The sequence below is a fragment of the Cetorhinus maximus genome, unplaced genomic scaffold (assembly GCF_964194155.1).
Source record: "Cetorhinus maximus unplaced genomic scaffold, sCetMax3.hap1.1 HAP1_SCAFFOLD_1909, whole genome shotgun sequence".
Classification (NCBI taxonomy): Eukaryota; Metazoa; Chordata; class Chondrichthyes; order Lamniformes; family Cetorhinidae; genus Cetorhinus; species Cetorhinus maximus.
Genome location: NW_027597849.1, coordinates 39,922 through 58,199, shown reverse-complemented (window position 1 = coordinate 58,199; position 18,278 = coordinate 39,922). Strand labels below are relative to the sequence as shown.

General features: G+C 50.4%; 1 protein-coding gene across 1 annotated transcript; it reads left to right on the top strand.

Moving 5' to 3' along the window:
- Positions 1-451: 451 nt before the first annotated feature.
- Positions 452-17,746, top strand: LOC144676787 (uncharacterized). Its single transcript, XM_078537110.1, has 4 exons — positions 452-594; positions 4,191-4,286; positions 5,735-5,830; positions 17,035-17,746. Exons 1-4 carry the CDS (start codon positions 588-590, stop codon positions 17,631-17,633), a joined length of 798 nt encoding a protein of 265 aa, XP_078393236.1. The 5' UTR covers positions 452-587; the 3' UTR covers positions 17,634-17,746.
- The last annotated feature ends 532 nt before the right edge of the window (positions 17,747-18,278 follow it).

Sequence of the window (18,278 nt, the reverse complement as noted above, 5' to 3'; positions counted from 1 at the left end):
GGTGAGGAGGTGGAGAGTTGAGGAGGTTAGGAGGTGGAGAGGTGGGGTGGTGAGGAAGTGAGGAGGTGGAGAGTTGAGGAGGTTAGGAGGTGAGGAGGTGGGGAGGTAGAGAGGTGGAGAGGTGAGGTGGTTGGAGAGGTGTAGAGGTGACGAGGTGGAGAGGTGGTGAGATGGAGAGGTGGAGATGTGAGGAGGTGGAGAGGTGGAGAGGTAAGGAGGTGGAGAGGTGAGGAGGTGGAGAGTTGAGGAGGTGGGGAGGTGGAGAGGTGAGGTGGTGTAGGGTGGGGGGATTCCAGAGCTTGGGGCCTAAGCAACTGAAGGCATGGCCGCCACTGGTGGTGCGATTAGTTTTGTAATTTCAAACGATGTCTGCCTGTCTGTCTCTTTGGGAATATTCTACCCGAACCTGTCTGTCTGTTTAGGAATATCACAGCGCTAAGATGGCGACAGCTCCACAGGTCCTCTCACACACACAGTTAACGGTGGATGTGAAACTCACTGATCTCAACAGGACAGTCGCAGAACTTTCAAACCTGGTGAAAAACCAACTGGTGAAAAGCACATCACATGGCGCAGGAAACGGACGAATGGCAGGTAAATCCCCACTGACCCCCGCAGGTAAATCCCCACTGACCCCCGCAGGTAAATCCCCACTGACCCCCGCAGGTAAATCCCCACTGACCCATCGCAGGTAAATCCCCACTGACCCATCACAGGTAAATCCCCACTGACCCATCGCAGGTAAATCCCCACTGACCCCCGCAGGTAAATCCCCACTGACCCCCGCAGGTAAATCCCCACTGACCCATCGCAGGTAAATCCCCACTGACCCCCGCAGGTAAATCCCCACTGACCCATCGCAGGTAAATCCCCACTGACCCATCACAGGTAAATCCCCACTGACCCATCGCAGGTAAATCCCCACTGACCCATCGCAGGTAAATCCCCACTGACCCATCGCAGGTAAATCCCCACTGACCCCCGCAGGTAAATCCCCACTGACCCATCGCAGGTAAATCCCCACTGACCCATCGCAGGTAAATCCCCACTGACCCATCGCAGGTAAATCCCCACTGACCCCCGCAGGTAAATCCCCACTGACCCATCGCAGGTAAATCCCCACTGACCCATCGCAGGTAAATCCCCACTGACCCACTCCAGGTAAATCCCCACTCACCCATCGCAGGTAAATCCCCACTCACCCATCGCAGGTAAATCCCCACTGACCCATCGCAGGTAAATCCCCACTGACCCATCGCAGGTAAATCCCCACTGACCCATCGCAGGTAAATCCCCACTGACCCATCGCAGGTAAATCCCCACTGACCCATCGCAGGTAAATCCCCACTGACCCATCGCAGGTAAATCCCCACTGACCACCGCAGGTAAATCCCCACTGACCCATCGCAGGTAAATCCCCACTGAGCCCCGCAGGTAAATCCCCACTGACCCATCGCAGGTAAATCCCCACTAACCCCCGCAGGTAAATCCCCACTGACCCCCGCAGGTAAATCCCCACTGACCCCCGCAGGTAAATCCCCACTGACCCATCGCAGGTAAATCCCCACTGAACCATCGCAGGTAAATTCCCACTGACCACCGCAGGTAAATCCCCACTGACCACCGCAGGTAAATCCCCACTCACCCATCGCAGGTAAATCCCCACTGACCCATCACAGGTAAATCCCCACTCACCCATCACAGGTAAATCCCCACTTACCCATCACAGGTAAATCCCCACTGACCCATCGCAGGTAAATCCCCACTGACCCACTCCAGGTAAATCCCCACTGACCCATCGCAGGTAAATCCCCACTCACCCATCGCAGGTAAAACCCCACTCACCCATCACAGGTAAATCCCCACTGACCCATCGCAGGTAAATCCCCACTGACCCACCGCAGGTAAATCCCCAATGACCCATCACAGGTAAATCCCCACTCACCCACTGCAGGTAAATCCCCACTGACCCATCACAGATAAAGCCCCACTCACCCACCGCAGGTAAATCCCCACTGAGCCGTTGCAAATAAATCCCCACTGACCCATCACAGGTAAATCCCCACTGAGCCATTGCAGATAAATCCCCACTATCCCATCACAGGTAATTCCCCACTGAGCCATTGCAGATAAATCCCCACTGACCCATCACAGGTAAATCCCCACTCACCCACCGCAGGTAAATCCCCACTGACCCACCGCAAGTAAATCCCCACTCACCCATCACAGATAAATCCCCACTGACCCATCGCAGGTAAATCTGCACTGACCCCCGCAGGTAAATCCCCACTGACCCATCACAGGTAAATCCCCACTGACCCATCACAGATAAATACCCACTCACCCATCACACGTAAATCCCCACTCACCCATCACAGGTACATCCCCACTCACCCATCACAGGTAAATCCACACTGACCCATCGCAGATAAATCCCCACTGACCCATCACAGGTAAATCCCCACTGACCCATCACAGGTAAATCCCCACTAACCCCCGCAGGTAAATCCCCACTCACCCATCGCAGGTAAATCCCCACTGACCCATCACAGGTAAATCCCCACTGACCCATCACAGGTAAATCCCCACTAACCCCCGCAGGTAAATCCCCACTGACCCCCGCAGGTAAATCCCCACTGAACCATCGCAGGTAAATTCCCACTGACCACCGCAGGTAAATCCCCACTGACCACCGCAGGTAAATCCCCACTGACCCATCACAGGTAAATCCCCACTGACCCACCGCAGGTAAATCCCCACTCACCCATCACAGGTAAATCCCCACTGACCCATCGCAGGTAAATCCCCACTGACCCACTCCAGGTAAATCCCCACTCACCCATCGCAGGTAAAACCCCACTGACCCACTGCAGATAAATCCCCACTGACCCATCGCAGGTAAATCCCCACTGACCCACCGCAGGTAAATCCCCAATGACCCATCACAGGTAAATCCCCACTCACCCACTGCAGGTAAATCCCCACTGACCCATCACAGGTAAATCCCCACTGAGCCATTGCAGATAAATCCCCACTGACCCATCACAGGTAAATCCCCACTCACCCACCGCAGGTAAATCCCCACTGACCCACCGCAAGTAAATCCCCACTCACCCATCTCAGATAAATCCCCACTGACCCATCGCAGGTAAATCTGCACTGACCCACCGCAGGTAAATCCCCACTGACCCCCGCAGGTAAATCCCCACTCACCCATCACAGGTAAATCCCCACTCACCCATCACAGATGAATCCCCACTCACCCATCACAGGTAAATCCCCACTCACCCATCACAGGTAAATCCCCACTCACCCATCACAGGTAAATCTCCACTCACCCATCACAGGTAAATCCCCACTCACCCATCGTGGGTAAATCCCCACTCACCCATCACGGGTAAATCCCCACTGACCCATCACAGGTAAATCCCCACTCACCCATCGTGGGTAAATCCCCACTGACCCACCACAGGTAAATCCCCACTCACCCATCACGGGTAAATCCCCACTCACCCATCACAGGTAAATCCCCACTCACCCATCACGGGTAAATCCCCACTGACCCATCACAGGTAAATCCCCACTGACCCATCGCGGGTAAATCCCAGGGAAGTTTGGGGTGTGTGTTGAGCAGAAATGGAATGCCACTACCAGTGAAGCTTTGCGCAGGTAGTAGTAACTGACTGGTTTATGAGGCCACTTCAGAGGGCGGCTTAGAGTCAAGCAAGTCGGTGTGGGTCTGGAGTCACATATAGACATAGCCTGGATAAAGACAGCAGATTTACTTCCCTGAGGGACATTAGTGAACCAGGCGAGTTTTTTCTGACAATCCATCAGCTGCTCGGTCACTTCTACTGAGAACAGCTTTTTATTTCCAGGTTTTTTGAAATTGAATTCAAATTCTCAAAGTGCCTATGTTGGAAAATTCAGCTTATCCTCAGCTTTACTTGTTCACTTATTAATTTAATTACTATCCCAATTATTAGTCAAATTACTAATCCAATTTCTAGTTTAGGAAAAGAATTAGTAATTACTGTACCCTGATCTGAATCCAGCACTCCATATTGTCTCCTCCACAATGATGGTTAAAACTGATCGACTTTAGTTTGAAGTCCAGGATTGCTCAGTGCCTGATCCTGGAGTCCAGCTGACCACTTGTAATGACTGCTTTCTGTCTCCACTTTCCACAGATGACCAGATGGAGGCCTCCTGGCCTCTGTTGGAGTTACCAGCACAATGCATGTCAGGGCCACCCGAGCAGACAGCGTGTCAGACATTCCTACAGTGTATGTATCATCCTCACTATATCTCAGTACCACTCAAACACAGGCCTCACACAACACCGCCAGGGTGGCCTAATTGGGGTCCCACTGACTCTGCAGCAGGGTCCCCTGTGATAGCTCACTATCCACGGACTCCCTGCTGCCCTTTGGGAAAGGTTAGTGTGTCAGGATAGATGGAGTTGGGATCAGTCATGATCTGATAGAATGGAAGAACATGCTCAAAGGGCCGAATGGCCTCACCCTGTGCCCATGATCCTAATGCTACCACTGAACCACTTCCCAGTACAAACCAGTTACAACCAGAGCTTTATTATCAGAGCTGCTTTCAAAGAGGACGTCTGACTGTCAGGACTAAGGGGAGTCAGAGTGTGCCTGAGCTACATCACATCCTGTCTGTTACTAATCTCTGTATTTCATCTTAGTGAGACTTTGATTCCTGGATTAATCATTATACTTGTGGCCCACGTGGGTCATTTATTCTTGGCAGGTCAGGTATCCCTCCGAGCAACCTCGGCATCAATGACATTAAGACTGGGGTTTTATAATCTAAAATAATCAGACAGGGGTCAGAGGCTTCGAGGAGAAATATTTATTACCTTTGATAATGTTCTTCCATTGGGGACAACATGGATTCTGCTCCCAGTGGGTCCTGCACCATCTTCCTGATATTAGCCAATTACGATTCTGAGCTCAGTCTAATTAAAGACTGTGGGCAGGTTCCTAAGGCCCAATCAGATTCGTCCTTGAGCTCTGGAAAGATGGCTGCCCCATTGGGATTGGTGGGCACAGTTCAGGCAGAAAGGAGACCATGAGGCTGCCTCAAAATGGAGGCCCCGCATCCAAATCAGTATTGATAAGGGCTGAAGCCAGTAGGCTCCTCCAAGCAGAGGGAAAACCCCTCCCCAGGGATTGTTTGGGCCATGAATACAGCCTCCCTGCCCTTGACCCTGTCACTGGGTCAGGGAACCTCCGGTTCCAGCCTTCCACTGGGAAACCATCTCCACGGAATTGGTGGGCTTGACCCTTGGCTGGAGGCCACTCGGGAGTTGGGGATATCCCAGTGGAGTCCTCCCCATTCCCCTCACTAGTTTTCTAATGGTTATCTGGCACTGCCAGCTGGGCGGCTGCTTCTGGCATTCAGCTGCCACCAGCAAGGTCACCTAGAGGCAGGAGGGGGTCCGCCCGCCAGAGCAACACCATTAACCACATCTTTTCTCCCAGTCCCCCCTTCAACCCCACCCCCCTCTGTGGGATGGGGAAGATTCTGCTCAAATTGTGGGCTTGTCAGATCTGAGCCGAGTGGTCTCATTCCCATGGATCGTGCCACCGGGTCACATGACGATGACCATTATTCACAATGTTTATCGGGAAGATGTTGGGCCTTTACAATTCTCCACAACAACGAGAGGTGGAACCAGTTAGAGATGCTGTACTAACGTTGTGTTTTACAGATAGCGAAACACCGTGCCAATGCGCATTGACGGCTGCACAACATAAGGATTACACACCTGCTACCATTCACAAGACCAGTCCACAGCTACCTCACTGTAAGTACCAGCATCTCATACATTGCACTGAGTCACCATCTGCCCTTAACCACTCACCCCCTGTCCTTTCTCCTCCAGTCTTCCTGTTATTAGTTAGAATAGGGCTGTGGGTCAGGAGTCAAGGAATCAGGGGTTCGGGGTCATGGGTCAAGGCTGGGATATAGGCTACCTGGGGACTAGGAACATTTAATGTAGGGATGGGGACCCTCAGCTTCCTCCTCTCCCCTCCCTCTTCACACTCCCTCCCCTCCCTCTTCACGCTCCCTCCCCTCCCTCTTCACGCTCCCTCCCCTCCCTCTTCACGCTCCCTCCCCTCCCTCTTCACGCTCCCTCCCCTCCCTCTTCATGCTCCCTCCCCTCCCTCTTCACACTTCTCAGCGTTAATTTGGATCTGCTGTGTGTCTACTCATTTCACAAAACTGCATATGGTGCCCAGAAGCTGCTACCCCCTCATTGCCTCCATATCTACATTTCACATCATCTGCATTCTTTGAAATTATGCCCCATGTCCTAAAATCCAGGTCACTAAAATATATATCAAAAAGAGAAGTGGTCCCCAACCTGACAGTGTTCTGGTGAATTATATAACTAGGGCGGGAGAGAGAACTTTAAACTAAATAGTGGGGGGAAGAGATCTAGTGAGAGGAGGTGAAGTAAAGGAAAATACCAGAGTGATACAGCAGGGCAGCAGCTTGGGCAATGAGTACCGGAGCAGACAGCAAGAGACAGATTTCCAGTTGTAAGAGTGCAACAGCAGATAAGGCCAGAGATTGAAAAAATGGTTTACAAGAAACCGAGATTAAGGCCCTGTATCTGAAAGCTCATGGTATTTGTAACAAAAGGGATGAATGATTAGCACAGACAGTGATAAATATGAATAACCTAATAGGCATCGCAGAGACAGGGCTGAATTTCCCCGAATTGCACTAAGTGCGGTTACAGGTGGGTGAAATGGAGACCTACTCACTGATGAATATGGCGGGTTTTCACGCTGTATCTTCCCGAATTCGCCTCATTATATATTCACTGGCGTGAAACACCCTGTTTCCATGGCGAGCGGGTTCTCATTCTCCTCTCGCCATCACCCCGCTGTTGCGTCACGCCAGCTGCCATCTTTAACCACTAGCAAGTGCTCAACACCACCAGCTCAGCACCGCTGCCCGGGAGACATGGCCAGCAAAGGGAAAAAGACTGCAACCCCCGCTTCAACAATGAGTCCCTCGAACGACTGCTGGATGCCGTGGAGGCTGCCGGGATGTGCTCTACCCCCGCTCTGTCCGCAGGATGGGCAGCAATGTCACCAACCTGGCTTGGGAGGCGGTGGTCAGCGCGAGCGCCCTGCAGAGGAGGACAGCCACCCAGTGCGGCAAGATGATGAATGATCTCCCCTGTTCCACCAGGGTAAGTCACTCTTTTCGTCACTCTGAACTCACACACTCACAAACCCATCACACACCCACAGGGCCCTCACTCACTGCCAGTGCGAAGGAACATCACCCTTCACTCTCACACACACCACCATTGTCCTCATCCCGTCCATGGGACCACTCACCACCCACACAGGCCAGGCATACTTATCATCTGACCTGGCAGACATCCTGATACACTCTCCCCATCTCTATCCATGCAGGACAAACTGGCTCACAACAGGAGGGAAAGATCACAGACAGATGGAGGGATGCCGGAGATCAAAGTTCTGACAGAATTCAAAAACAGCCATCCAGCTGGCCGGCGATGACCGGGACCAGTCCTGTGCTGACGGTGAGGTTGGCGCTGCTCTACCAGGTGAGGATCCAGCAGTGCAACATCCATCAGACAACCAGGCTGTGAGTGATGTGTCCTGTTTCACAGGCCACTGCCAGGCACTAATTCTCTCCCCTTGCTTTCACAGGCACATCTGGGAAACAGCCGACAGAGTCCATGACCCAGGGCTTCCAATCAAACCCCGAAGAAACCTCCAAAGGGGAATCTGAAGGCACCCTCCTCGAAGTCCCGACACTGCCTCACCCACACCCTCCACCAGCGCAGAGACACACACCTCGGTGGGACCCAGCTTTAGAGTAGCCTCGGGATCACAATCTGATCAGCACGTCACAATGTCTGGTCCACAGCAGGCAGCGGCAGGGATTTCCCAGGTCCCCGGCACTCGAAGGAGCTGCTGGAGGCCAGAACGTTGCTGAGTCCAAGTCAGATGAGGAGCCTCTGGACTCGGTCATGTCACAGTTGCTGGAGCTGCAAAGGCAAGCTCGGGAACATCAGGAAGTCCGCTGCACTCCTCAGGTTGCAAGGCACGATGGAGGAGTCCGTCCGGCTTCAGGCTGAGGTGATAGCGCCAGCATGCCAACGCACCGAGGTCAACACTGGTAGGATGGCGGCTGCCATGGAGACCTTGGTCCAGGACGTCGCTGCTGCACTGCTGCACGGGCTGAACTCCATCGCTGAAGCTGTAGTTGGCCTGTAACAGTATGTACACGAGAGGGGTGCTGGGCAGCTCGATCTCACTCCAGCCTCCCCTTCTCCTCAAGGAGTCAGCCGGGTCCCTCGGGCACCCATAGGGAGGAGGATCAGCAGGTCCACACTCCGGGGCCATCCACCCAGGTGACTCCGGGAGTGTCCGGCCCATCCGAATCCCCTCTTCCTGTGACCTCAGCAGCTCCAGCTCCACAGGCTGAGGAGGGTGTCACTGCCACACAGCAGGACCCCGAAAGCAGGCCGGGGCTCTCCAGGTCTCGGCCCTCCAGAGGACGCCCGCCAAAGTCATCACAGACAGGGCGTCACAGTCAGCAGGCTGCCTCCACCTCCACTGTGGATGTCCGGGGAGCACCAAGACGTAGCGGCAGGGTTATGACAGTTAAGGAGATTAGTTGCACAGCCTGGGCATGGGTGTTAATCACTTGTATGTACGATTCACTATTGTCAGTAAACTCTCAAGAATGTCTCCCTGCCTATGGATCCTTGTTCTGATGAGCAGTGTTCGTGTCACTCAGATGTGAAACCTTTCTGCACAGGATAAAGGCAGGTGTCTCAGTCCAGGGCCTCTTCCCTGTGTCTGTGCAGCCTTCAGACCAAAGTGATGGTCCAGCCTCACACTCCATTGACACGTCACTGATGCCTACACCTCGGCGGTGCTGGTCATTGCTGCCAGAATGTAGTGGGCAGGCGCCACAGAGTTCTCTCATTCTCTCTGTGTGCTCTCAGCACCTTTAAGAAGGGGCTGGCCCCCATCTCTTCAGCATCCGTGACCAGTGACACTGTGCTCCTGAAGGGCTCAGGTGCTGAAGGCAGCCAAATCAACAGGTGCTTCTAAAGTTTAAAGGCTGCGTCTCTATGATATCACCCTGATCATGGAGTGCAAGCAAGCTGCCCTCATCCAGACAGGAGTCGGACATTCTGAGAGGTTTTGTGAAGATCTATGGAGTGTCCGCGCTGTATGTTGTCATCATCCTCCTGCGATCGAGCGACTATTAGGGCCTCCACTGTGTCTCCATGACAGGAGCATTATCACAGGGGGTATTGGTGCTGAGATAAGCCAGACTGGAGTCAAACGTTCACAACTGCGATGTGAGGGACTATGGGGTCACCTCATTACATTTCATCATCCTCCACAAATCTGGCAGCTATGAGGGCCTCCCGAGCGCGCCTGCCTCATCTGGTCAGTGCGAGAGCCTCATCCCCATCATCATCACCACCGAGGACCCCCTCACCCTCGTCCCCGTCGCGTCCTCCACATTGGAGGAGACCTCCAGCTCCTCCATCTCCTCCTCAGCCGGCTCCTCTCCCCATTGCAGTGTCAGGTTGTAAAGGGCGCAGCAGACGATGTGTGACACCCTCTGTGGACTGTATTGCAGGGCTCCACCAGACCGGTCCAGGCACCACATCCGCACCTTCAGCATCCCGATGGTTTGCTCCACCAAGTTGTGAGCTGCAGTATAAGCCTCATTATAGTGTCGCTCTGCTGCAGTCTGAGGCCACCACACGGGTGTCATCAGCCACGTCCTCTGCGGGTAGCCCTTGTCCCCGAGGAGCCAATTCTGCAGCTTCTGTGGACCCTGGAAGACTCCAGGGATCTGTGACCAACTGAGAATGTAGGCGTCATGCACACTCGCTGGAAACCGTGCGCTCACCTACAGGATGTGTTTCTGGTGGTCGCACACCAGCTACATGTTCAGTGAGTGGAAGCCCCTGCGGTTGATGAAGTCACCGAGTGTAGCGATGGAGATCTGAGCGCCACATGGGTGCAGTCGATCACACCCTGCACCTATGGGAATCCCGAGATCTGGGCAAATCCAATGGCCCTTGCATCCTGACTGTCCCAGTCCTGGGAGAAATGCACAAAGTTGAGTGCCATGGAGAAGATGGCATCCATGACCTCATGGATACATCTGTGGATGGCAGATTGTGAAATCCCACAGGGGTCACCTGCGGAGCCCTGAAAGGAGCCACTGGCATAGAAATTGAGCACTGTGGTCACTTCCACAGCCACTGGCAGTGGATGCCCTCCATGTCCCCTTGGCGCAAAGTCCTGCAGTAAGTGGCAGACATGAGCAACCAGGTCCCTAGATATGCGCAGTCGTCGGCGACACTGGTTCTTGGTCATCTGCGTGATTGACAGATGGCATAGACCCTGGGTGTCGCTAGGATTCGACCAGCCACGGCTCGCTGTTGCTCCTGGGCAATGTGTGTGGGAGCCCCAGCAGCCCCTTCCTCCTGAGGTTGCTGCTCCTGCCTTTTGCACAGCAAGGAGCCTCAGTTGCTCTCTCCTCCATCTTCTACAGTCTCTGTAAGCCATCAGGTATACAGCTAGGTCACCAGGCTCCATGCTCCTGATGTGGCCCTCCTGTGGCATGGAAGAAAGAGAGAGACCCATGGTTAGCATGGGTGAACTTAGCACTTTTCCTGGCCTGTGTGATGGCCACTTAACGCTTCCCAGAGAATGCTGGCCACTTCTTGGATGGCCGCAGATGATTGCGCTGTATGGCTGCCCTGTCAGACTGCAACATGGGGGAGACAGCTCCAAACCAGGATGCTGAGATTGCAAAGGGGCTGTGAACACCTCCAGCAGTGACTGCTCCATGGCCAGCATTGTCGAGGAGATTGTACAACGTGTGCAGCCCAACTGCACCGCGGTCCAATGAAGTGGCCATGGACTCACAGTCTGGGCCGGGGTGGGGGGCTGGGGCGTTGGGGTGGGGGTAAGGTCTGGAGCGCTTGGTGGCCCTTTGGTGCCTCTGCATTGCGTGCATGGGCAGGCAGGCTGGGAGCCTGACCCCAGTCATATCACTGCAGCTGTGCCTGAACTGTCTCAGTTGCAGAGGTTTATACAGGTGTCCCTACTGCGTGGCCACTTCCCTCGCCTACCCTACCACTTACCTCGATTGCCTGTGTGTGGATGCAGTGCCAGGGCGGCACTTGACCCCCCCCCGCCCCCTTAGCAGTCGCCTCTGAGGCTGGTGAGCACTTGCCCCCAGGCACCTGCCCTCCACCTTTCCCCTCCACAGCAGTCGCCTCTGGGGCCAGGCCTCAGTTTCCCTCGTCCCCCAAGCGCCCCTGAGGCCTGTAAAGAAGGGGTGAGCTGTGGAGAAGCTGCTGTTCGCTCTCCCCCAGTTCCCCCATAGTGAAGGCCGGCCAAGTGCATGTTGCCTGTGTGCTGTTGTGAAAGATGTCGGCGTGCTTTCCCGCTGATGTGGATGGATGATCCGGCGGGTTCCAAGAGCCTAGCGGGATGGCCTGTTAATGATATGCTGATGTATTACAATTAGCTCCTCACCGACTAATGGCGGGAAACGCAGTCTGGCGTCGGAGAGCTGAGAGGAAGATCACAACCTGTCTTCGCTCCATCATGAAGTGGGTCCCACCATATTTACCACACCCACCACCAACCGGCTCAGAAACTTCCGTCCAGGGTTGAAAGGTGACCAAGGCTGGAACCCGAATGCTGAAGGGTTTTTGACATATCAAAATGACAGGAATCTAGGAAGAGGCAGTGGTGTAGCCCTGATAATGAAGGATGGCATTAGTTCCGTACTGAGAGATGACCTTAGCTTGAAAAATCAAGGTGTCGAATCAGTTTGGGTAGAGATAAGAAACAGCAAAGGTAAGAGGTTACTTGTGTGAGTCGCTTATTGTCCTCCTAGCGGTAGTTACACTGCAGGACAGGGTATACAGGGAGAAATAAAAAGCATGTCAGAAAGATACCGCAATAATCATTGGTGACTTCAATTTATATGTAGATTGGGCAAATCAGATTGACAAAGGTAGCCTGTAACATGAGTTCATAAAGTGTTTTCAGGACAATTTCTTAGCCAAGTACATTCTAGAGCCAACCAGGGAGCAGGCTATCCTAAACCCGGTAACATGCAATTTCTTTTATTATTCGTTGATGGGATGTGGGTGTCACTGGCTAGGCCAGCATTTATTACCCATCCCTAATTGCCCTTGTTCAGGGGGCATTTAAGAGTCACCCACATAGCTGTGGGTCTGAAGCCACATGTAGGCCAGACCAGGTAAGGACAGCAGATTTCCTTCCCTAAAGGACATTAGTGAACCAGATGGGATGAGACAGGATTAACCAATAACCTCGTGGTGGCAGAACCTCTCGGTGACAGTAATCATAACATGGTAGAGTTTCACATTCAGTTTGAAATGGAGAAATGTGGGTCCATGCCTAGTGTTTTAAACCTAAATAAAGGTAACTGAGAGTATGAAAACAGAGCTGGCTAAGGTGAATTGAGAAACTAGGTTGAAAGGTAGAACAGTACACTTGCAGTGGCAGAGTTTTAAGGAGATATTTGACAAGATTTATCCCAGTGAGAAAGAAAGAGTCTGAGAAGGATGCATCATCCAGGGCTCAATACAGAAGTTAAAGATAGTATCAAATTGAAAGAAACACTGTACAAACCGGCAAAGATCAGAGGTGGGACAGAGGATTGGTCAGATTTTAAGAACCAGCAAAGAATGACTGAAATAAATAGAGTGAAAAAGTTGAGCCTGAGAGAAAGCCGGCTAGTAATATAAAAGCAGATAGTAAGAGCTTCTACAAACTTTTAAATAAGGAAAAGAGTAACTAAAGCCAGTGTTGGTCCTCTAGAGAGAGAGTTTGGGGAATTGATAGTGGAAAACAAGGAAATGACAGAGGTGTTGAACAGGTATTTCGTGTCTGTCTTCACTGAAGAAGACTTAGGAAACTTCCCAAACAGGGGCGAACGAGAGAGGAATTTAAAACAATCACCATCACTATGGAAAAGGTGCTGGGAAAACTACTAGACCTAAAGGCTGACAAGTCCCCAGGACCAAATGGCCTTCATCCTAGGGTCTGAAAGGAAGTGGCTGCATAGATAGAAGATGCATTGCTTCTGCATCCGGACATATGAACTAGGAGCAGGAGTAGGCCACTCAGCCCCTCGAGCCTGCTCTGCCATTCAATAGGATCATGCCTGATCTGAATGTAACCTCAACCCCACATTCCAGCCCACCCCCAATAACCTTTCACCCCCTTGTTAGTCAAGAATCTATCTAGCTCTGCCTTAAAAATATTCAAAGACTCTGCTTCCATGCTTTTTGAGGAAGATAATTCCAAAGATTCACAATCCTTTGAGAGAAAAAATTTCTCCTAATCTCTGTCTTAAATGAGCGACCCCTTATTTTTAAACAGTGACCCCTAGTTCTAGATTGTCCCACAAGAGGAAACATCTTCTCTACATCCACCCTGTCAAGACCCCTCAAGATCTTAAAGGTTTTAATCAAGTCGCCTCTTACTCTTTTAAACTCCAGCAGATACACGCCTAACCTGTCCAACCTTTCCTCATAAGACAACCCATCCATTCCTGGCATTAGTCTCGTAAACCTTCTCTGAACTGCTTCTAACACATTTACATCTTTCTTTAAATAAGGAGACCAGTACTGTACACAATACTCCAGATGTGATATCACCAGTGCCCTGTACAACTGAAGCATAACCTCCCTACTTTTGTAATCACAATAAATGATTACATTCTATTAGCTTCCTTAATTACCTGCTGTACCTGCAGACCAGCCTTTTGTGATTCATGCACTAGGACACCCAGATCCCTCTGAATCTCAGAGCTCTGCAATCTCTCACCATTTAGATAATATGCTTCTTTTATTCTTCCTGCTAAAATGGACAATTTCACACTTACCCACATTATACTCCATTTACCAAGCCTAATCTTCCAAACTTGCTTAGATTCTGGAGGGGGCCCGGTGGATTGGATTAAATGTAACACCTTTATTCAAGAAAGGAAGGAGACAAAAAACGGGAAACTACGGGCCAGTTAGTCTAACATCCATCATAGGGAAAGTTCTAGAATCCAATAGTAGGGAGGTTATAGTGGGATGCCTAGATAATCACAATTTGATCATAGCTTTGTGAAAGAGAAATTGTGTTTAACTAATCTTTTAATTTTTTGAAAAAAATAACATTCAAGGGGAATCTGTAGATGTGGTGTACTTGGATTTCCAAAAGGCATTTGATAAGGTGCCACATCAAAAATTAGTACATAAGATAAGATGACATGGTATAGGGGGTAACATATTAGCATGGATAAAGGGTTGTTTAGCTAACAAGAAGCAGAGAGTAGGGATAAATGGTTCTTTTTTAGTTTGGCAAACTGTAACTAGTGGAGTACAACAGGGATCTGTGTTGGGGCCTCAACTATTTACAATTTACATCAATGATTTGGATAAAGGGACTGAATGTACGGTAGCTAAAATTTCCGATAACACCAAGATAGGTCGGAAAGTAAGTTGTCAAGAGGAGGTAGAGAGTCTGCAAAGGAATAGTGACAGGTTAAGAGAGTGGGCAAAAAATTTGTCAGATGGAGAATAAAGTGGGAAAATGTGAACTTGTCCAATTTGGCAGGAAGAATAGAAAAACAGTATACTATTTAAATGGAGAGAGATTGCAGAACTCGGTGCTACAGAGGGATCTGGGCATCCTGGTACATGCACTACATAAAGTTAGTGTGCAAGTACAGCAAGTGATTCGGAAGGCAAATGGGATGTTGGTGTTTATTGAAAGAGGAATGGAATATAAAATTGGGAAGTTTTATTGCAGCTGTACAGGGACTTGGTGAGACCACATCTGGGGCACTGTATACAGTTTTGGTCTCCTTATTTGAAAAAAGATATAATTGCATTAGAAGCAGTTCACAGAAGGTTCACTCGACTCATTCCTGGGATGAAGGGCTTATCCTATAAAGAAAGGTTAAACAGATTTGGCTAAACTTGGTGTTTAGAAGAATGAGAGGTGATCTTATTGAAACATATAAGATCCTGAGGGAAGTTGATAGGGTGGATATTGGGAGGATATTTCCTCTTGTGGGAGAGACTAGAACCAGAGGACACTGTTTAAGAATAAGAGGTCTCCCTTTTAAGACTGAGATGAGGAGATTTTTTTCCTCTCAGAGGGTTGTTAGTCTGTGGAATTCTCTTCCTCAGAAAGCTGTGGAGGCTGGGTCATTGTGTTTATTTAAGGCTAAGTTAGACAGATTTTTCTTGGACAAGGGAGTCAAGGGTTATGGGGATTGGGGGGCAGACAGGAAAGTGGAGCTGAGACCAGAACTAGACCAGCCATGATCTTATTGAATGGCAGAGCAGGCTCAAAGGGGCTGAATGGCCTCCTCCTGCTCCTACATCTTATGATCCTGTGACTTCTATAAACCACCCTCCAGTCTGAAATACAGTGCTGGAGTGCAGTGTGAGCAGTTTTGGTCCCCTTACCTTAGGAAGGATATTATTGCCATAGAGGGAGTGCAACAAAGGTTCATCAGACCTGTTCCCGGGATGATGGGACTGTCCTGTGAAGAGAGATTGGGGAAACTGGGCCTAGATTCTCTAGAGTTTTGAAGAATGAGAGGTGATCTCATTGAAACTTACAAAATACTTAAAGGGATGGACAGGGTAGATGTAGGTAGGATGTTTCACCAGGTTGGGAAATCTAGAACCAGGGGACACAATCTCAAAATAAGGGAGAAGCCACTTTGGACTGAGATGAGGAGAATTTTTTTTACTCAGAGGGTTGTGACTCTTAGCAATTCTCTACCCCAGGGGGTTGTGGAGGCTCAGTCACTGAGTATGTTTAAAGCAGAGGTTCACAGATTTCTAAATCCCAATGACATAATCCGACATGGGGGTAGTGTGGGGGTAAAAGGGGTTGAAGTAGAGGATCAGCCATGATTGTATAGGATGGTGGGGCAGGCTCAATGGGCTGAATGGCCTTCTCCTGCTCCTATGTTCCTACAACTATTCACCATTACTCTCTGCTCTCTGTCTCTGTGCCCTGCTGTCCTTTTAATCTCATGGACTTTACATTTGCTAACAAGTCTATTATGTGGCATTTTATCAAATGCCTTTTGAAATACCATATATGCAATATCAGTCGGACCACCCACATCAAAACTCTCCATTACTTCATCAAAGAACTGGATCAAGTTAGTATATACTAGTCTGTTACTATATCTATCAGTCTATGTTACAATATATTCATTGTGTAGTTAATTAACTTTATTTGGGTTCTTGGTTCATGAGAAGGAAGTTGACTTAGACAAAGGTAGAGCTGATAGGACCTCTCAAACTGGAAATGTTGGGAGACATTTAGCCTGTCCATGTGATTGGAATGGTTAGTGATATGAATATATCTGTGGAGGGTGGGGAATTGACATTATGATACACAGAGCTTCTCGTGAAATAAACATTAAAGTGTCCCCATGGCTCACTAGGTAACACGCTCACCTCTGAGTCATTGCTGTTTGTGGAATCTTGCTGTGCACCAATTGGCTTCTACATTTCCTACAACAGTGATTACACTATCAGAACATCCTGAGGTCATGAAAGGCGCTATATAAATACAGGTTCTTTCTTTCTATCTTCTTAATTCTATGCGACTAACAAGTCGTGTACAATATGAGCCACCAAGGACTCTGTCCAACTCACTTAACTTGCTGAATAGTCACAAGGACACTGACAAGAGCAACGAGTGGTATCCCTTCAAGATTATCAAGTCCCCAGGATACAAGGGAAACGACTCCGGTCCTTACGTCCCAGATATGGCATTCCTGCTTCATTCAACGATGTTTTCCAAGGCTCAGTCCAGCTGGTCCCATGGGGAGGTTGAACATCTGTTGAGGAGCTTTTTTCTGATAAGTTTCAGTCCGACACTGGTCTCACATCTTCTTCTGTCCATGCAGATGACGTGTCCATGTCAGGAAGCCCTGCAGGATGGACTCAGCAAGACTATGAGGAGGAGGAATGGTCCAGGGGAAGAGTGAGCTCGTCCACAGCGAGTAACAGAGACGAAGCCAGGAGTGACACTGGCTCCCAGTCAGGAACCTCACGCAAGAGGAAGAGGCCAATGGCGGAGGAGAGCGTGGGGAGCGAGATTCATCAGCTACCCAAATATGGACCTGACCATGTGAATCCCCAAGACGTATTGGGAGAGCCAGCGGCAGGCTCAGGGGTTGGGGAAGGGTCAGGGGTCGGGGCAGGGCCAAGGGTCAGATCAGAGTTAGGGGTCAGTGCTGCTACAGGGTCAGGGGTTGAGTCAAGGGATTGGCCCGAAACAGCGGATCCCGACGATGTACGGCGGGACATCCAGACTGGCTTTGGCCAGATCCACATTGATCTCACCATTTTACAGCACTTCATGCAGACTGGCTGTGAGCAGCTGATTGAACAGGTCTCCACCCTCATCAACCTGCTGACTAAACTGCTTCAACAACTACCACCCTCTGTCCTCCACTGCTCAAACACCCCCTGTCAGTCTACCCAGCAAACCTTGGAAAACTGATAGGAGATCACTCCACATCCCACTGGGAGAATTCACTCCAGGCCGGCTGATGGAGAAACCCCGAAGACGTGACCTCTCCATTCAAACACCTTGACCATTGGGAGCTCACTTTCACGTCAATAAAATAAATATAGCTTTCGCTATAGGAGCACATTGTTCAATAAATTCTGTCTCTTCACCATCTTGTCCACCTGCTTGCATTTCTTACAGGAGATTCTTCAATCTGTACAACACACACTGTCTCTCCCTCTCTCCCACACACACACAAACTGTCTCTCTCTTTCACACACTGCCTCTCTCTCTCTCTCTCTCACACACACACTGTCTCTCTCTGTCTCACACATACTGTCTCTCTCTCTCTCACACGCACACACTGTGCCTCTCTCTCAAACAGTCCCACTCTCTTTCACACACTGTCTCTCACACACTGTCTCTCTCTCTCACACACATATTTTCTCTCTCTCACACGCACACAGTGTGTGTCTCTCTCTCTCTCACACAGTCCCACTCTCTCTAACACACAGTCTCTCTCTCACACACACACTGTCCCACTCACTCTCTCTCTTCACACTGTCCCACTCACACACACTGCCCCACTCTCTCACACACTATCCCACTCTCTCTCTCTCACACACTCTCTCTCTT

Excerpts from the sequence above, each read along its gene's own strand:
- LOC144676787 (XM_078537110.1), top strand. Across the intron at positions 4,287-5,734 it reads GTGTCAGACATTCCTACAGT|ATAGCGAAACACCGTGCCAA; the intron begins GTATGTATCATC and ends TGTGTTTTACAG. Across the intron at positions 5,831-17,034 it reads CAGTCCACAGCTACCTCACT|ATGACGTGTCCATGTCAGGA; the intron begins GTAAGTACCAGC and ends CTGTCCATGCAG.